At 39.6% G+C, this 21330-nt stretch overlaps 1 protein-coding gene across 1 annotated transcript in view; it reads left to right on the top strand.

The window, feature by feature from the left end:
- LOC114685716 (thioredoxin domain-containing protein 3) overlaps positions 1-21330 on the top strand; it is a 40099-nt gene that overhangs the window by 13365 nt on the left and 5404 nt on the right. The window contains exons 5-9 of the mRNA XM_037201687.1: positions 7447-7591; positions 8304-8411; positions 9157-9308; positions 18227-18371; positions 19313-19551. Coding sequence (XP_037057582.1) covers positions 7447-7591; positions 8304-8411; positions 9157-9308; positions 18227-18371; positions 19313-19550 — 788 coding nt within the window. The 3' untranslated portion in view covers position 19551. The remainder of the gene's footprint in view (positions 1-7446; positions 7592-8303; positions 8412-9156; positions 9309-18226; positions 18372-19312; positions 19552-21330) is intronic.

Raw genomic sequence — 21330 nt, 5'->3', positions numbered from 1 at the left:
GTACCTAGAAAACTTAACTAACATGACTATAAGTTTGAATACCATAGATGACTAATTATTACTCTGTATTTCTTAATTATACATTACAATTTAAATGAAGTTACACAAACATAATACCTTAAACAAGAGTAGAATATACATATAGTATAACAAAAATTAACTTTAAATTTGTATCAATAAATTAAAATCTATACCAATGTAAAACATTTTAAACAAATTGCTCTTTAAAAGTAAGTTTAACAAGCCATCCTTTTATCTTTTCATATCTCTCATCATATATTTCCATATCATACCCCTTTCTTCTTTAGAAAGATATTGACTATGATCAATAACAATTTGTAACCAACAATTTGAACAAAGACAAACATCATGATCCATTTTCTTGGGAATGTGGCCATAGTTTTCTAGGCTACTTCTGCTGTTAAAGGGCACTGTATTCTTATGGGAATCCTGAGAAAATTAAGAATTATTGTCAAGTTCTAACTGGAATAGTCTGTGAGGCTGCATTGTCTGAGCAAATTGCCTTGAAACTGTTCTGGATGTTGGATCATCTGGGCCATTGTGTCATTGGAGACCTTTCAGGGGGTCTTGGCTGGTTAAACCATAATTAGCCTAGAAGCAATCCATAGGTTCTCATCTTTTGTGGAAACAAAAGCAGAACCTCTTTCCAAAGCAACGTATCCTCAGACATAAGTTTTGAAATTGAGAACACATTTAAAATATACATATTGATTTAACTCAGCAGTTTTTTGCAATCAAGTATCTCTCTGCAGTTAAAAATCCTAAAAACAATATAATCAGACTCTGTGTGTGATATCCATCTTTACATGGCTTTTTTTAAAATAATACTTTTACTTTCTCTTTAAAGACTTCATTTTAAATTTTTTCTATTACTTTATATAACTGTCTATGTTCCTTCCCCCTCTCTTTTAAGCTATGTACGTTTTTACATACATTGTAAACTGTTTATGGTTTATCTCATCTGAATCTGTCTCATTTTGAATCTATAATTCTTTTCTGGCCAGAAGAGACTTTAAACTGCTAAACTGTGTGGCCAGGACAAAAAGCCTGGCTGCTGACTCTGCCCATTTCAGCTTTTTTAACATGGCAGAGGTAATTCACCTCCAACTCTGGGCCATGTGTACTATCAGCTTTCAGAAGCAGTGGGTCTATGTCTCCATTAAAGCAGCGTGTAGCCAGAAACTTTTTTTTTTTTTTTTGGTCTGTACTATCAAAAGCTAAATCCATCATGCAGCATATAGCACGACTTGGAGATGCCTCTGTGCACCATGGCAGTAATATGCATGCTTCAGGTCAAGCCCACATGCCTCTGTGTAGCATAGCAGTAATCATGGGCATTTATGCTGCAGGTCAAGCCCACACGCCTCTGTGAACTGCCATACTGTAATCACAGCTTGTCTGAGAGACACAACTAGGAGCTATTTTTTAGCTCCATTTTTTGTGTGTTTAGAAGCCTTTTTTACACTCTTTTAGGCCTTATGGAAATTTGAGAATGCCAAGTTGACAGCCACTCAGACACAAATAAACACACAGAGCTTATATAATCTACAAACTGTATAGTCTATGGCAGGCCTTTTGCTGGCTAGCTCTTATATCTTAACCCATTTCTATTAATCTATGTTTTGCCATGTGTTCTGTGGTGTTACTTGCATCATTACATGTTGCTCCTTGGGCAGCTGGCTGGTGTGTCTCCTCTGTTCTGACTTTGTCCTTCCTCCTCTCTAGTTAGAATGTCCTTCCTAACCTTATTCTGCTCACCATTGGCCAAATGGCTTTATTTATCAACCAGAGAACACATATTCACAGCTTATGGAACGAATGACATCACCAATCACAGGAAAACTTTCAGCTATGCCCATTTTTTAAAATTTAAATTTATTTGTAATTTATGTATATGAGTTTTTTTGTTTGCACATCTGTTTGTGCACAATGTGCATGCCTGGTGTCCATGAATGTCAGAAGAGGACACCAGACTTTCTGGTTGCTAGAATTACATGATTATAGACAATCATAACTCAACATGTGGGTGATAGGAACTGAACCCTGGCTCTCTGCAAGAGCAGCAAGTGTTCTTACCTGCTCAGCCATTTATCCATCCTTGATATAATACTATACTTCTGATGGGGTAGTTCAGATATTAGAGAATCCCCAGTTGGTTCTGCCCCTTCTAACCTCACAGCAATTCATTTTATTCACCTCTTGACCATAAGTACACCGCACTGAATGCCAACACTTAGTTGAGAATCTGAAAAGTAACAGCTGTTATTGTACCATCACTTTTACTCTCTTATGCCTCTCCTTTTCAGTATAGATGTCCTTAAATTCCTAATACAATATTTTCCTTCTCCTTAAACATTCCTTCCAATTCCTACCTGCTCATGAGACCTGTTGTCTGTGTTTGTATGTCTGAGAATAAAGTCAGACTTTTCTTGTTGGCCACCAGCCCAGCCTTTAGCTTAGGCTTGTTCCCAACTAACTGTTATAACTTAATTAACCTGGTTCTATTAATCCATATTTTGCCATGGGGCTTTTTACCTTTCCTTTATAATGTGTGTCCAACTTTCTCAGTGTCTTGCTGGTGTCTCCTGCATGCCTAGATTCTGACCCTCTGAGTTCCTCTTTCTGACAAGAGTCCTGCCTAACCTCTCCTGCCTAGCTATTGGCCGTGCATCTTTTTATTAAACGAATCACAATGACACATCTTCCCACAGTGTAAACAAATATCTACAACCTGAGAATGTTTTTATTTGTACTTTTCTTTTGATGCCTAATTCACCAAACCCAGAATCCTAGGTTAGTACATTATTTTCAGAACTTTAGATAGTCTCTACTTTCTTACTGTCACAGTATCCAAGGGAACAACAGTGTAATTCTTATCATGTTCTGTAGGTAAGTTATTTTAGATCCTTCCTCAAGGTTTTCTTGTTATGTTTATTTTTCTGCAGTTGGAAGACAGTATGCATAGGTATAAGTATTTTGGAATTTATCATATTCGGTGTTCTCCAGCTTGCAACCACTAATTAAACGTAATTCTTAGCTATTATAATTTTCTCTCTTTTTTTGTTCTAGTTCTTTCTTCTGGTTCTTTATTTCCGGTACAGCCATTATGGGTTTGGGTCACTTTATAATTGTCCAACAGTTCTTGTACACTATCCTCTGCTACTTCATTTGTTTCACATTTCAATTTGGAGCGTGCTTATTAATGTATCATCAACTCATTGATTCATCTTGGCTTGTGGCACAACTACTAAATTCTGCTGATCCTTTGATACTTCTAAATCATGTGTGTATCAGTTTGCTTCAGTGCCTGGTTTTTCCTTTTTAGACCTCCCTCCTCCTTTTTAAAAATTACTTCAATTTCTTTACAGTTATTAAAACAGGCAGGAGGAGTGCTTGTTCACCTTCTAATGAAAACTAAGATTCTATTGGACCTGAGTGCCCCGACTGAACAATTCAAAGCCTTTCTTAGATATAATCTTTCCTCATGTGAGACAAGAGGGTCAGAACATGCTACAATTGCTTGTTGCCCTTTCCCTAGGTTGGATAAGTCTATGATAAATTAGTTTTCTGTAAAAAACTTGTTTTGGAGAATTTTCTGGTTGTATTTCAAAATGATTGATTTTTCTCTTGGGCATACTTTGATGCACTCAGTTTTTCAGTATTGCCTGCCATCTAGTCTTTCAGTGGCCATCTCAGATACCAGTTGGAGTGTTTTAGTGAGCATTACACACAGATATATTCAGAGATAAATCATCTATAAATAACATTTATACCACTGTTAATAAGTTGTTAAACATTTTGTTCTATTTTAGCTGGGTGGTGTAGCTAACTCAAGAAATCTCAGCAGTTTGGAACCAGAGGCAGGGAGATTACCATGAGTTCAAGGCCAGCATGGGCTATAGAGTGTAATTATACAATAACCTCAAAAATATAATTTAACAAAAATCAAGGCAGTACTAAATGTAGCCTGAATATATTTTAGAGTATCTTTTTAAAGATATGATATGATCTTCATACCACACAATTCAACATTCAGAAGTCCACCTCATTTATTTATTTGTTTTGCTCAGGCAGTGGTTAAATGTTATTTCCTGAGGTCACTCCTCCCTTAGTGTTTTCAGGGCTTGGCTACAGAGTTGCTCTGAATGCTAAATCCAGGATACTCAACCCCGTATACAGTGGTGTACCCTTTGCTTGTGATGTATATCCATGCCACTGTGTATATCAGATGATCTCTATATGACTTGCAATATGTAATGCAGTGTAAATGCTATGTAAATTATTCTTATGGTTTGATTATGGAAAATCAATGAAATAAGTATATGTTCAAGACACACTCAGCAGCTTGGTATTTGGCCAATAATACTCTTCTAGATAGTAGGACTATTCTGAGAAGATTAATGCTGTGAGGTTAGAGCTGTGGCATGTGTCACCAGGATCACTTGCTCCCATCATATCATCCATCTTAGAGCTACACTTTTGAGTCCTTTGTATTTGAATTGTCCATGTGACTAAATTAGTTGAAGGACTGACGACGAATAGAGCCAGGCAGAAATGACTTCTGTAACAGAGGTGTTAGGATTAGCCTTGGAGAGAAGACCTTATTTCCTCAGAGAAAGAGATTCTCAAGACCTACAGGTTTGAATAGTGCTAGTGGTAGAAAGCTGAGGGAGTTTTCGTTTATTCATGCCTTATTACTCTATAAATGAAAAAGCATCATCCTTGGCTGAAAGAGATAACTCTTTGCTGTATATGACCCTTCAGATCCCTAGCCCTCTGCCAGGTCTCCTAGGCACCCCAAATTCAAATCTCTTTCTCTGTGTGTCTCTCTGTGTCTCTGTGTCTCTGTGTCTCTGTGTCTCTCTCCATCTCTCCCTCCTTCCTTCCTCCCTTTCTCCTCCCTTTCTCCTCTCTCTCTCTCTCTCTCTCTCTCTCTCTCTCTCTCTCTCTCTCTCTCTCTCTCTCTCTCAACAATGTTTAACATGATTTCTATGTCCATATCAGATGCCTTGGTTTGGACTGCATTTCAGCCCCTGACTCCCATTACTGGACAACTGATACATTCTTTCCATTTTTCTAAAGAAAGCAAATATACTCCAGTCAATGCTAGAAAAGCTCATCTTTTTGAAGAGTATATGAAATATTTTTGCTTAAACAAAGTCGGTTTTCTTTCCTTTTTGAATTTTAATAGAAGCTAAGATAATAACAAATTGCTGTCATGGCTCAGGGAACTTAGTGCTGCTTAAAGTTGCTGGGATGGTGATAAAGCGGGGAAAGAAAATTGAAACTATTTCTCAGACATCCTACTGCTCTGGTCCTTGGTTTGATTCTAGTCTCAATTTTTGATCCTTTTTAGGTTTATATGATTGGCAGTTGATAGTGGCAATCCATCATGCTATTGCAACTAATGAAACTATGCTTACCTGGACAGGTAGTTGGCTGTCTTTGTGTGTGCCTTCCTTAGTTTGATACTCTTTGAATCTGATTGTAAAAAATTATCAAGCAGGCATAATACTGATTGGGCTCTGAGTTAAGCTTTGTATTTTTGGTCTATCCAGTGGTGTCTACAGATCCCAGCATCATATCCTAAGCTGTCCAAAGCAGAAAAACTAGTGCAGAACAGGAAGATTTCTCCTAGGTACCTCTTTCAGAAACATCTCAACATATTCTTTTTACATGTCATATACCACATATGGGTTCATTTCTATATTGCGCATGAGGAAGGATGGAAAATTGCTTTATTTTCTGGTCTTCAATAGAGAGAAGCAGGCTAGTGAGAAGGAGATTGAGAAATATCTTTGGATATTCAGTCAACTTATTTCTCCCCAAATAGACAAGTAAAATGATGACCTGCTATTTATAAATATTTATACTAGAATTGGTTAAATATTTAGGTTACCATCTTGTTTTAGTTACTTTTCTATTGCCATGGAGAGACACTATGACCAAGGCAACTCATAAAAGAAAGTATTTAATTGGTGCCTCCTTAGAGTTTTGGAGGGTGAGTCCATGAACATCATGGCAGGAAGCATGGCAACAGGCAGGCAAGGATGGTCTTAGAACAATCCCTAAGAGCTTACATTTAATCCTCAAGTTGGAGGCAGAGAAAGAGAGAACTAATTGGCAATGGCACGTGCTTTTAAACCGCAAAACACACACCCAGTGGCACACCTCCTCCAACAAGGACACATCTCCTAATCCTTCACAAACTGTTCCACAAACTTAGGACCAAACATTTAAGTATATGAACCTATGGAGGCCATTTTCACTCAAGTCACCACATATCTGCATGTATATGATACATGTGACGCAAAGGAAATTACTTCCCATCTACCATTTCTCAGGTACCATTATGTTCCTTCTCAGGTCTTTGATGGGATTGAAGACTAGCAGTTATAGTTACAACTTAGTATATATAATATCTTAGATAGAACATATTAAGTATTAGATTCAGGTTCTTTAGGATAGGACACCTTTAAATGATCTTTATAACATGCTGTTTACCTATGCTCTATACTTCTCTGGATTTTAGTATGTGTTTCTTGCTTGATATTGTTTGCATTGTTTGTAGTTACATCTTATCTAGGTCATTATCTCTCATTATTTCTGGACAATATTTGATAACCATTCCTTTGTATATAGTCTTGTATTAGTTTAGAACCTTCTTATTTAGACAAAAAGGGGGAGATGTAGTGGGTAGCCATTCCAACTTGGATCTGGAAGTTCCAACCCCCATTGAGACTCTGTCAACTGTCAGGCCTATGAGGCGGGGCGAGGGGAGGCGCCTGGGGACCCGAGAGCTGGATGGGCGAGCGCTCTCTCTGTGCGCTCTCTCGGTGCCGGGACGCTGAACGGTGAAGGTGGACTGTGCAGAGCTCCGGAGAACACCGCTGGATTGCGTTACACCTTCCCAGACCCTGCGACCTACCCATTACTTAATTTGTGAGTTACGCCATTAAATAAATATCCTTTTAACTACGTGGAGTGGCCAAAATAATTTCTCCAATATCCTGATGCTGCTTTGTGTATTTGTGAGTAACTACTATGTGCTGGGAAAATTTGAAACAACATTATAATTGATATATTAAGAAATGACATTCTGCCAGGCAGTAGTGGCACACACCTTTAATCCTAGCACTCGGGAGGGAGAGGCAGGCGGATCTCTGTAAGTTTGAGGCCAACCTGGTCTACAAAGTGTGTTCCAAGACAGCCAGGGCTATTGTACAGAGAATTCCTGTCTTGAAAAACCAAAGGAAAAAAATAGTCTCATTCATCTTGAAACCTAAGAAGCTATTTTGGTAAACTTTTACATTTCCCAAGATAATTAGACACATAAGATACCTCACAATGCTGCACCATGGGTTGTGTTTATAGCCAGGAATCTGCGAGTTTGAAACTTACTTTGTCATGACTGTTTTTATTTAGATAACGTTTTGAACATTATTCAGAAAGAAGGGTTCACCATACTGTTGCAGAGACAAATGTCATTGTCAGAGGAAGAAGCCAGAACAGTGTGCAAGAACTATGAGAACGAAGAATATTTTAACAAACTTATAGCATTCATGTGCAGGTAAAGCAATGTTCAGAGTTAGAAAGAGTTGTGATCTATTTTCCACTCATTTCAACCTTTTCTTAAGCTACCTTTTTATTGATTTGGCATACTTCTAAATTCTATAAAGAAGTTCCTGGTCTATGTCTTTGTCAGTCTTGTTACTGTACTCATTCTCTGCTCAAATATCTGTTTCCTCTCCATTCCTGGAACATTGTTAGGGTAAATAATAAGTCCCATGGACACAGACACATATCAATTTCCAGTTGAGTTGGATGCAGAATTCCAGAGTGGAGAGCATTGCCAAGTCCAAACTGAGAACTGTTTGACTCTTTGGGCAGTCTAATTCCTCTTTTGGGGGCTTTGATAATCTTCAATATCTTACATCCTGGAGAAGAAATGAGATGCTAGAAATTGCCTAGTTTCTAGAGGAGTAACTGAAATGCACCTGAAGCAAAGACCCAGCAGGGTTACATCAACCAATCAGAGCTTGACAGCCTGGAAGAAACCATTCTAAAGAACTGGGGTCCTACCCTTCCCTTTTCTGTCTTTTTTCCCAGTTCATGTAAGTATGCTCTTATGTGGATTCCAACATATATTAATGTTGGATTCCTTATAGATTGTTTGACATGCTGCAGTCAGTTTAACAACACTCACACTTGTGTTCTCTGTATGTCATTAGCTACTGAGACATTCTTTTATTAACCTTTGGTTTTTCTTTTTTTTCTAACAGCAATCCATCTTACGTCCTTGTTCTATTGAGGGAAAACAGTGTGGAATATTGGAAACAGTTAATGGGACCAAAAACTGTTGAGGAAGCTTATGCATTAGATCCAGAGAGGTATTGCTTACACCATGGCCTCCTACCCTTTTTCATGCAATGCAGTTTAATTTCTCTTTAAGTTTAAGATACAGTAAGTGCAGTGTTATTGTGAGAGGGCTACTCATGAAAGCTCCTGTATCTGGTGGAGTATTTAACTGCTTATTGTACATACCTGGTTTAATGTAAGCTTGAAAATGACTATAGTTTTGCAAGAGAAGGTGGGATGTTTGATGTGGGCCTGGAAACTAAGAACCCAGCTAATGGTTCATCTCACTTACTGAAAGAAATATCTACCATAACCACAGCTTGTGACAAATGACCTTTATTAAAGCTGAAGTCATAGCTCAATGTCTTTAGTTGATCCTAAGAGTTTTGAAATTTTGATGAGAAAAACCAAGATTAACCCTAACACCACTATACAGAGAACTTAAATTTTACCAAGTGAGGTCATGTAGCTAGCCAGGATTCTAGTCCAGGTCTCTTTTCACTTCAGGGGTCCTGTGTCCTGTTCTTCTAGTTTTCCTTGATAATACCCATTAACAATGGGATTTAAATATTTATGTATTTCTTTTCTAATGTTTGCTACCTCCCTGAAAGGATATAGTATGTCCAAGTCACTGGCTAATTACTTCCTTTTGCACAGTACCTAGATATGGAATGGGTGCTGTTGCATGATTTTTTTAAAGCAAATTAAATGAGTAGTGTTCTATTACATTAGATTGCTATATTACATTCAATTTTTGACTTGGCCTCTTTTTCAAAGCCTCTGTGTACAGTTTGCCACAGGAAATTTTCCTATCAACCAGTTCTATGGAAGCAGTTCAAAGGTGGCAGCAGAGAAGGAAATAGAGGAGTTCTTCCCTCCTCAGGCCACGCTGGCATTGATCAAGCCTCACGTGACTCAGGAACAACGATGTAAGCATCTACTATATCATCAAGTCTTGACATTTTATCTTCTGCTTGATTTATTCTACAAGAAGCTTTTCCCCCTTAATTTTCTAATTGAGATATTAAGTTTTTTCAATTTTATTGTTATTTTGGCTTGTGTTCTCTTCAGTGTTTTTCTTTATTGAATTCAGTCTTCAAATCCTGACTTATCTCTATTCTTTCATTCAGTTGTGTATTTATATTTTCTTGGACATTACTCAAGTACTCATTCTTATCAATATAGACTTAAGCGAAGTGTTTATTCATATCTTCTTTAAATTCATTGAGTTCTTTGGTGAAGTTTATGATTGTTCTTTTAAATTCTGCCTCCTGGGTTCTTCTGCAGGACTAGTGGGTCTGATGGGGGACATCCTGCTTTGGTCATTTGTGTTGATTTTGTTTTTGTGATCTAACCCAGGCCCGTGGAATTCTTTCTTTGATTGTGTATCTGATATGATAGTCTAGCTTTCCTTAGATTGGGCCAGTACAGGAGATGTGTGACCTGAGTTAGGCCAGGTAAAGCCGGTTGATGAGATATTTAACTGAATCAGGGAAGCTGGCTCCCAAACCATGGGTGTAGAGCTAGGCCAGGCAAAGGGGTTTCACATATGAAAAGGCTTCAAAGACACGGGTCTGGAACTAGGATTGTTGGTTTGCAGATGGCAGAGGGTTTGAGGGGTGCTAATGGGAAGAAGTGATTTTCCCAGGTAAGGTGGCCCGGGCACAAAGAGGGCTCAAGGACGTAGCTAGGAAAGGTGGTTCTTAGGCTGTGGGTCTAGAACTAGGCCAGGAAAGATGGCCCATACACAAAGAGCCACTTTCTTGGTTAACTATTGAGGTAAGTACCACTAGTTCACTGTGAGTGTTGCCACCTCTAGGCAGAGGGTTATAGATTGTATAAGAAAGAGGATGGGTCAGCTATTGGGAGCAAGTAAGTAAACAATGTTCTTCTAGGGCTTCTACTTCAAACCTGCCTCTTGAGTCCCTGCCCTAACTTCCTTCAATGATGGACTGTGACACAGAAAGTATATGATGAAATAAATCTTTTCACCCCCAAATTATTTTCAATCATTGTGTTTTTTCTTTTTTTTATTAAGAAAATTCTTTCAATCATTTTACATACCAATCAAAGATCCCCCTCTTCCCTCCTCCTGCTCCCCCCCAGCATCCCTCTCCTAGCCCACTCCCCATTCCCACCCACAAGAAGGAAAGGCCTCCCATGGTGAGGCACATTCAGTAGAGGCAAGTCCAAGCCCTTCCCCCTGCTTTCAGGCTGCACGAGGTATCCCATCATAGGTAGTGGGCTCCAAAAAGCCTGTTCATGCACTAGAGATTGATTCTGATCCTACCGCCAGGGGGTCTCCCAAGCAGGTCAAACTACACAACAGCCTAGGCTATGCAAAGGGCCTAGTCCAGTCCCATGCAGGCTCCACAGCCATTGATCCAACTTCCATGAGTTCCTGACAGTTTGGCTTGGTTGTTCCTGCATGTTTCCCCATCATGATCCTGATGCACTTGCTCATAGAATCCCTCTTCTTTCTCTTTGACTGGACTCCTGGAGCTCTGTCTAGTAACTGGCTGTGGATCTCTGCTTCTGCTTCCATCAGTCATTGGAAAAAAGCTCTGTGATGACAGTTAGGGTATTCACCGGTCTGATCTCTGGGGCAAGCCAGTTCAGTTCAGGTACCCTCTCCACTATTTCTAGTACTCCAAGCTGGGTCATCCTTGGGGATTCCTGGCAACTTCCCTATCACCAGGTTTCTCTCTATCCCCCTGATGTCTCTTTCTATCATGGATTCTCTTTCATTGCTTTCCCCCTCCCTCCCTGTTTCAGCTCAACCATCCCATTCCCTTATGTTCTCATCCCCTATCCCTTATCCTCCATTTCCTGCACCTCATCCCCAGTTTACTCATGGAGATCTCATCTATTTCCTTTTCCTAGAGAAGTCCATGCATCCTCTTTGGGTCTTCTCTGTTAGCTAGCTTCTCTGGAGTTGTTGGTTGTTGTCTGGTTATCATTTGCTTTATAACTAGTATCTACTTATGAGTAGGTACATACCATGTTTGTCCTTCTAAGTCTCAGTTACCTCACTCAGGATGATATTTTCTAGTTCCATCCATTTGCCTAAAAATTCCATGATGTCATTGTTTTTCTATACTGAGTAGTACTCCATTGTATATATGTACCACATTTTCTTAATCCATTCTTCAGTTTAGGGGCATCTAGGTTGTTTCCAGGTGCTGGCTATTAAGAATAATGCTGCTATGAACATAGTTGAGCATGTATCCTTGTGGTATGACTGAGAATTCCTTGGGTATATGCCCAAGGGTGGTATAGCTGGGTCATGAGACAGATTGATTCCCAATTTTCTGAGAAACCACCATACTGATTTCCAAAGTGGTTATACCAGTTTACATTCCCACCAACAGTGGAAGAGTGTTCCTCTTTCTCCACATCCTCTCCAACATAAGTTGTCATCATTGTTTTTTATCTTATTCATTCTGATAGGTGTAAGATGGTATCTCAGTGTCGTTTTGATTTGCATCTCCCTGATAATTAAGGATGCTGAGCAATTCCTTAAATGTCTTTTGGCCATTTGAAATTCTTCCTTTGAGAATTCTCTGTTTAACTCTAAAGGCCATTTTTAAAATTGGATTGTTTGTTATTTTGATGTCTAGTTTCTTGAGTTCTTTATATATTTAGGAGATCAGCCCTTGTCAGATGTGGGGTTGGTGAAAATCTTTTCACATTTTGTAAACTGTCATTTTGTCCTATTTAATGTGTCATTTGCCTTACAGAATCTTCTCAGTTTCAGGAGGTCCCATTTATTAATTGTTGTTCTGAGTGTCTGTGCTACTGGTGTTATATTTAAGAAGTGGTCTCCTGTGCCAGTACATTCAAGACTATTTCCTAATTTCTATTCTATTAGGTTCAGTGTAACTGGTTTTATGTGGAGGTCTTTGATCCACTTGGATTTGAGTTTTGTGCATGGTGATAGATATGGATCTATTTGCAATCTTCTACATGTTGATGTCCAGTTATGCCAGCACCATTTGTTGAAGATGCTTTCTTTTTTCCATTGTACAGTTTTTGCTTTTTAGTCAAAAATCAGGTGTTCATAGGTGTGTGTGTGTGTGTGTGTGTGTGTGTGTGTGTGTGTGTGTGTGTGCTAATGTCAGGGTCTTCAATTTGATTCCATTGGTCCATGTGTCTATTTTTATGCCAGTACCAAGCTGTCTTTATTACTATAGCTCTATAGTAGAGCTTGATGTCAGGGATGGTGATGCCACCAGAGGTGACTTTGTTGTACAATATTCTTTTAGCTATCCTGGGTCTTCTGTTTTTTCAAATGAAGTTGAGTATTATACTTTCCAGGACTGTGAAGAATTGTGTTGGGATTTTGATGGGGATTACACTGAATCTGTAGATTGCTTTTTGTAAGATTGCTATTTTTACTATGTTAATCCTACCTATCTATGAGCATGGAAGATCTTTTCATTTTCTGATATCTTCTTCAATTTCTTTCTTCAGAGACTTAAAGCTCTTGTCATACAGATGTTTCACTTGCTTAGTTAGAGTTACCCTGAGGTATTTTATATTATTTGTGGCTATTGTAAAGAGTGATGTTTCTCTTATTTCTTTCTCAGCCCATTTTTCATTTGTATATAGGATGGCTACTGAATTTTTTGAGTTAATCTTATATCCTGCCACATTACTGAGAGTGTTTATCAGCTGTAGGAGTTCCCTGGTAGAATTTTGGGGGTCACTTATGTAAACTATCATATCATCTGCAAATAGTGAAAGTTTTCCTTTTTCCTTTCCAATTTGTATCCAATTGATCTCCTTTTGTTGTCTTATTGCTCTATGTAGAACTTTAAGTATATTGAATAAATATGGGGAGGGCAGAAAGCCTTACCTTGTTCCTGATTTTAGTGGAATCGCTTTGAGTTTCTCTCCATTTAATTTGATGTTGGCTGTTGGCTTGCTGTAAATTGCCTTTATTATGTTTAGTTATGCTCCCTGTATTCCAGATCTCTCCAAGACCTTTAACATGAAGGGGTGTTGGATTTTGTCAAAGGCCTTTTAAGCATCTAATGAAATGGTAATGTGTTTTTTTCTTTCAGTTTGTTTATATGGTGTATTACATTGACAGACTTTTGTATGTTGAACCATCCTTGCATCTCTAGGATGAAGCCTACTTGATAATGGTGGATAATGTTTTTGATGTGTTCTTGGAGTCAGTTTGCCAGTATTTTATTGAGTATTTTTGCATCAATGTTCATGAGGGATATTGGTCTGTAATTCTCTTTCTTTGTTGCATCTTTGTGTGACTTGGGAATCACAGTAACTGTAGCCTCATGAAAGAAGTTTGGTAATGTTCTTTCTGTTTCTATTGTGTGGAAGAGTTTGAAGTGTATTGGTAGTAACTCTTCTTTGAAAATTTGGTAGAATTCTGCACTGAAACCATCTGGTCCTGGGCTTTTTTGGTTGGGAGACATTTAATGACTGTTTCTATTTCCTTAGGAATTACTGGTCTATTTAAATTGTTTACCTGGTCTTTATTTAACTTTGGTATATGGTACCTATCCAGAAAATTGTCCATTTTTTTTAGATTTTCCAATTTTGTGGAGTACAGGTTTTTGAAGTATAATCTGATGATTCTCTGGATTTCCTCATTGTCAGTTGTTATATCTCCCTTTTGATTTCTTATTTTGTTAATTTGGATGCTATCTCTCTGCCTTTTGGTTAGTCTGGATAAGGGCTTGCCTATCTTGTTGATTTTATCAAAGAACCAACTTTTTGTTTCATTGATTCTTTGTATTGGGTCATGGAGTTAATGAGTAAGAATGATAACTCTGTTTACTAATGATGTCAAAACTTGAGGGGAAATGATTGAAAATGATAACTCTGTTCTGTTATGGTTTATTAATGATGACAAAAAGATGAGCAAAAGGAAGTGAAACACATGTCCAAAACCAAAAATGATATGATCTATGTTTTGGAACATCATGAATGTATCCCTGCTAAATAAATCCTGTATAAATAAATAAATTAAAAAAAAAACACTCTGGCTGCTATTCAGTGAGGCTGCAAGATTCTCTTGACCACCATGGCCTGGCTCACTTCCTTCTCCCACTGACTCCTTACATCCTCTACAGGACCCATCCACCACTGGGGAGGGCTCCCAACAGCCTCTAGCATCTTCATGAAGCTATATTTAAGGTTGCTTTCTTCTGCTTCTTCTACATTGTGGTGTTCAGGTCTTGCTGTTGCAGGAGGGCTTGGTTCTGGTGATGCCATATTGATCTTTATGTTGTTGTATGTATTTTTGCACTGATGTCTGCTCATCTCTTCCTCTAATAGGTGCAAGCTGTGTCTGAGCAAGCTGCTATTGGTCCACTCTGTGCTTGTTGTGTCTGTGTCTCAGGGGGCCCCTCTGTGTCCAGTCTTAGCTCTTCGTCTAATTGGAGCTGGCAGATTCTGTATTTTCAGGAAGATGCTCTTGGCTCAATTCAAGCTAGCTGATTCTGTGACTCAGGGAGCCACTCTTGGTCTTGTTGGGGCTCTTGGTCCAGTCAGAGTTGATGGATTCTGTGTCTCAGAAAGCCTCCCTTGGTCTAGCTAGAGCTGGCAGATTCTGTGTCTCAGGAAGCCACTCTTGGTCCAATGAGAGCTGCTGAATTCCTTGTCTCATAAAGTTACTGGGGTCTCAGGCAGATGGGTATTGGGGTAGGGCATGGGTCTTGTAGACTGTGGGGTCCAATGGGAGGTTTTGGTGGGGAAGCCTGGTCACAGGAGTTTTCCCTGCTGGCCAACACCTGGGGTAGAGAGGGGTGGGGGTTCTTGGGGACTGGCTGTTTCCCAGGGCCTGGGTACTACAGGAAGGACTTTCTGGGTGGGAGAGGAGTCACTCACCTCTTGTTCCAATGAGAGCTGGTGGATTTCTTGTCTCAGGAAGTTACTGGGGTCTCAGACAGATGGGTATTGGGGTAGGGCATGGGTCTTGTAGATTGCAGGGTCTGATGGGGGGGGGTTGGTGGGGGAGCCTGGTCACAGGAGTTTTCCCTACTGGCCAGCAACTGGAGCAGAGAGGGTTGGAGGTTCCCAGGGACTGGCTGTGTCTTAATGTGTTTTTATAACAGTAAAATCAACCCTAACTAAGATAGAAATTGGTACCAGAGAATGGACTATTGGTTTGACAGAACCCACCATATTTGTGGGAGGATTGTGAAAGGTCCTTAGAGCTTTGGGCTGGAAAAACAATCAAGAGTTCAGAGCTTAATGGTCCATTCTGTGGCATCTTGGCAGATAAGAATGTTGAGAGCAATGTAGATGACGGAGGTCTGGCCTGTGAAGTGTCAGAAGAAAGCAAAGACCCTGCTGTGGCTGTTTGTATGATATTTTGTGTTAAGAATCAGTGGTGTCTGGTCAGCTGTAGCTGAAGAATCATCTGTAATTGATTAGAGACCGATACCACTAAAGTAAAACCTTTGCTTTATTGGGACAACTAGTGCTAGTTAGCTGGTGCTACGAAATTAGCAGTGATTAAGAAGAGACCAGCATCACTGAGGTAAAATCTTCTGAGAGGTATTTCTGCAGGGTCAGCACACAGAAGCCATGATCCAATGGTGGCTAAGGCTGAAGCTTGTATTGGCAGCTGAACTTGGTAATGTGTAAGAGTCTCCCAGGTGGTACTGATTTTGAAGGCATGAAAGAAGTCATGAAGAATAGTTGAGGCTGGACATAGTGAGAGTCCACTGGTGAAAGTGCCGCCTCAGTTGCAGTAGAAGTCTGAGGATTAAAGGAATAACCGAGAGAAGTTGAGGTTTGGCACCACGTGGCAAGGTCAGAGTCCCCGAAAGAGCCCAGAAGCTATTGGTGAAGGTGAAGCTCAGTTGTAGCAGAGACCTCAGGATTCTGGAGATGACAGTACCATGGGACAACCACCAAGGACCGCAGCATGTGTGGCGTGGAGTGGGCCTGAGTGTATGAGATAAGCTGTCCTGTGCTGCAAACAGCAAATTTGAAGACATGGGTCTCTTTAGATCCCAGAGGACTGTGAATAGGTCTTAGGCATCAAACACTGAGACTTCTACACCTTCAAACTTTGTTTTGCTTTGATTTGACTGTAACTGTGAACTGATGCTTCCCTCTTGGAGTAAGAAAGTATTTACCTCACTTTTTTTATTTCAACAGGTGCTCACAGTTGACTTTGAACTTTTAAAGAGTCTTTGGAGTTTAGAGAGACTTTAAAGTCTTAGAGAGACAGGATATTTTAGAGAGGCTTGAAGTCTGGGACTCTGGATGCTTTTTAAAGACTGAGTTTTTGAAGACTGGGTGTTTTAAGAGTTGTGATGTTTGGCATTGTGATATTAATGTTAACATGACATCTGGAGGACAGAAGGAACCAGAAAAGTTGTGGTTGGACAGTGATGTGTTTGTGGACCAGGAAGGTTGTAGTTGGATTGTGATCTGTTCATGGACCAGGAAGGTTGTGGTTGGATAGTGATGTGTTTGTGGGTCAAGTTGGCAAGTTAATTGTACTGACATGTATTCTCAACTTGAACAAACTGGATTCATTTAAGAATAAAGAACCTCAATTGAGAAAAATATCCTGAATGGATTGGACTGTAAGCAAATCTGGAGGACATTTTCTTTATTGATGATTGATGATTGACATGGGAGGGCCTAACTCGTTGTGGGAAGTGCCACTCCTGGGAAGATGGTCCTAAATTTTGTAACAACTATAACAAGACTGAGCAAGCCATGGGGAGCAGGCCAGTAAGAAGCACATCATCATGGTTTCTGCTTCATTTTCTGCCTCTTGAATTCCTGCCCTAACTTCTTTCAATGATAGACTGTGATGTGGAAGTACAAGATAAAGTAACTGCTACCCTCCCCAAGTTGTTTTCAATCATGGCGTTTTATTGTAGCAGTAGAAACATCAACTAAGACACACTGCTTTGTGACGGTAGCTTGCTCTGTTCAAGCCTATCACAAAAATCGACATTTCTAAAACTAAGAATCCCTGAGAGTCCAGAGATACTTGTTTCTTGGACTGTGGCTTAGCACCATACACATTACTCTTTATGATATCATTTTCTTACGATAAACTTACAGGATTGGCCCATTTCTGTTGTATGCTTTGGACTCTCGCATTTGTTATCAGAGGGTCTCCTGAGGTAGATCCTAGCTATTTCCTTGCCAGCAAGAAAGGCCCAGCATCCTTCAGCTTTTCTACAGATAAGGTCTCACTCACCTTTTCTCCCAGCCCAGCATCTCTGAGCGTTTTTTATTTGGAATAAATAAAACAAATCCTTTCTTTCCTATTTCCTTTGCATGCTCTGGAGTCAGATACACTTCTTTTAGTTGTGCCTTTCCCTTCCCCTGCCCTCTTTCTCCTGAATTCTGTCTTTCCCCACCCTTCTTCTTACTAGAAAGCTCCAAGTCTTTTGGTTGGTTCCCCTCAGTCTGGAGAATGCAATGCAACTTCAATGCTCAGGCTGTTGATGAGATTCTTGCAGGATTCAGTGTATTAATGCACTCAGCACACTTTTCCACTTCAGACAAGAATTTTCACCTTGGCTCTTCCCCAGTACAGATCATATAAGACATTCTTGGGCATTTGGGACCTAAGGATGAAAATATCTCTTCATGCTTAGCATGCCAGCAGATCTCCTTTTCCCTTTGATTCTATATCGGTTGATCAGAGCAAGATATTCATGCTAAAATTCTGAAGGTCTTCTGTCTGTTAATTTGGAGCTTTTAATTGTACACAATTATATATGTATATATACCACAAGATGCAAGTTGAACTATTATTTTCCTCTGGTATTTTGATCTTGAATATACCATGAACATGGAGTGAATGATCTACAATGTTAACTAATGTTTGTTTCCTTAGTGGAGATCCTGAAGATCATTAAAGATGCAGGATTTGAGTTGACCTTGCTGAAGGAAATACACTTGACTCCAGAGCATGCAAACAAAGTTTATTTCAAAATAACAGGAAAAGACTTTTATAAAAATGTCTTAGAAGTCTTATCTTTGTAAGTTTCTGAAATGTGGTTGTTTGTATTGTAGAAGTGGTAATTATACACTCTAGAAACTGTGGGAAACACAAATTATTTTTTAACAACTTTCTGTCTAATCTGCCTCATGAAAAGACACCTTGTTAACTTTTAAAGTTTATTTATTTTTACAATTTCTTCCCTCCTTCCTTTCCTTTCTGTCCCTCCCTCCTTCTGTTTCTTTAGTTCTTCACACTACATGTAGAGGCTGTCAGGATTTAGGTTCTTGATTATCCAATTCAGAACAATGCTTAAATCTCCTTTTTCTGTAAAATGGAGAGGAAACCATGAGACCCACTTCACAGAGGGTAAAATGACTGAGAACCTGCACCATGAATACTAAGAAAGTAATGCTCCAGATGCATCTGTTGTAGGTTACATTTCCTGGGGAGAGTTCATGATTCAGGCTATGTATTTAGAGGATGATGTGAGGGTGAGGCAGGAAAGAGAGGCAGGAGGGGCAGGAGGAAGAGGTCAGAGTGCTCTACAGATGACCAAAGTTTATGCTGACCAATTAGACTGGCCATACAGGTGACTTTGCATTGAGCTGAGGTAAGACATCTTTGCACCAGCACATCTATGGAAGGAGGGTGGTCTGTGCAAGATGCTTTCCTGCAATGGAGGCAACCCCTAAAGAACTAGAGGCTGAAGGGTGAACATGAAGCAAAAGTCCTGGGTCCATGCCAATGTTCATGTGGTCTCCAAAGCAGTAAAACTATAAATCCATTCACATTCATTTTTTAGAATTAAACTACAGCACTGAAATAACACAAAACTTCTTGAAAAAGGAGAAAACATAGGAAGCACATGATCATATTGTTAGGGAAAAAAATGTTCTGGATGGACCAGAAGCATTCTTTCCTTAGCCCTGTGTTCAATCCTTGAAGGAGCTGGCCTTCTAAAAGAATTGCTATTTGCAGGGGCATGTCTGTACTCATGGTTCTGACCAAGTGGAATGCTGTTGCAGAATGGAGACGAATGATGGGTCCAGTAGACCCAGAAGAAGCAAAACTACTCTCCCCAGATTCCCTCCGAGCCAGATATGGAGTAGACATTTTGAGAAACGCTGTTCATGGGGCGTCTAATTTATCTGAAGCAGAAACCACCATCAATAATGTGTTCACAGAGGGAAATGAGGAGGACATAGAAGAACACTAGAGTATGTACTATAAAGTGTACACTTCAATGACTTTTGTTTTCTTTTTAATTTTATTTTTGATATTATAATATAATTACAACTTCCCTTTTCTCCCTCCAAACCATCCCATATACCTACTCCCACTCTCCTTCAAATTTATGGCCTCTTTTTCTACTGCTATTGCATGCATATTTGTATATACATATATATTCCTAAATGTAAGCTGTTTAGTCCATATAATATTGCTTGTATGTATGTTTTTAGGGCTGATCATTTGGCACTGGATGACCAATTATGTGGGACACAACCTCACAGCAAACTCCCTGATCCTCTGCTTCCTCTTTCACAATGTTTCCTAAGTCTTAGGTTCAAAGAGTGTTTAGTAGATGTTGGGTCTAGGCTCCATAATTCTGCATTTTGATTGGTTGTGGTTTTCTGGTGGTACATGCCTTAAATTCCAACACTAGTTAACCTTAAAGGTCTGGAGGTCTGTACAGACAGACAGGAAGTGACAGAACTGGGCAGAAAGAGGAAGTGATGTAGCTGGGTGGAGAGGAAATGAGATGGCAGAACAGAAAGGCATATAGGCATGGGTATACAGGAAGTAGGTCTCTTTGACAGAAGCTCTCCAAGCGGGTAAGAATGTGGCTGGCTTCTTTCTGTTATTCTGATCTCTCAGCTTTTTACCCCAATATTTAGCTCTGGGTTTTATTAATAAGACCGTTTAACACTTTGTTTTACATCCATCTATTGCAAAGAAAACTTTCCTTGATGAGAGGTGAAGACTACACTTATCTGTGGGTATAAAGACAAATGTTTATAGAATTGTTGTTAGGGATTATGCTGATTTAGTAAATTAATGGTTACAGATTCGCTTTCAATAACCATGACTTCACTAGCACTGAACAGTTAGCTAGGTTTCCAGTACCAGGCATTGTTTCCTTCTTAGTAAGCAGGTCTTAAATCTAGCCTTAAGGGTGATAACCCTAAGGTCTCTAGCTGTGGATTTCCAATAACAAATCAATCTATGTGTGGAATGTTGTCATCACATTCCTGGGCCATGTTGATGTTCAGTGTCTACAAGAAAGTGAGGAAACTGTGAAGTAAAGAAAACCTTCCAGGAAGGCCCCTCTGGGTTAGAACAGCATACTATTTGTCTTAGTTAGGGTTTCTGTTGCTGTGATGAAACACCATGACCAAAGCAACTTGGAGAGGGAAGGGTTTATTTGGCTTACACTTCCACATCATAGTCCATCACTGAAGAAAGTTAGGACAGGAACTCAAATAGGGCAGGAACCTAAAGGCAGGAGCTGATGCAGAAGCCATAGAGGGGTGCTGCTTAATGGCTTGCTCCTCGTGGCTTTCTCAGCCTGCTTTTTTACAGAACCTGGACCACCATCCTGGTAATGGCACCACCCACAATGGCTGGACCCTCCTCCATCAATCACTAATTAAGAAAATGCCTACATACTTGCCTACAGCCCAATCTTATGGAGGCATTTTCTTAATTGAGGTTCCCTCTTCTCAAATGACTTAGCTTGTGTCAAGTTAAGATAAAACTATCCAGCACACTGTTCCATGTTCTATTTGGCCATTTGAACACTGAGTCAAAGTATTATGTGTAGCATGAATTTTAAAAGTTCTTATTTAAAAAATCAAACCCGAGGTCAGTTATTGGGGTCCATGCTGGTAGATCAGAGAGACAGAACAAGCCACAGCTATCTCACCTCTCCGGATCCTCAGCTGGTCTTGTTTCCTCAGACTGGAGGCTTCTGAGTCCTCATCCCAATGGCTCTCAGC

The sequence above is a fragment of the Peromyscus leucopus genome, unplaced genomic scaffold (genome assembly GCF_004664715.2).
Source record: "Peromyscus leucopus breed LL Stock unplaced genomic scaffold, UCI_PerLeu_2.1 scaffold_112, whole genome shotgun sequence".
Taxonomy (NCBI): domain Eukaryota; kingdom Metazoa; phylum Chordata; class Mammalia; order Rodentia; family Cricetidae; genus Peromyscus; species Peromyscus leucopus.
Note: the sequence above shows the minus strand (reverse complement) of the source record. Positions and strands in the feature narration are given on the sequence as shown.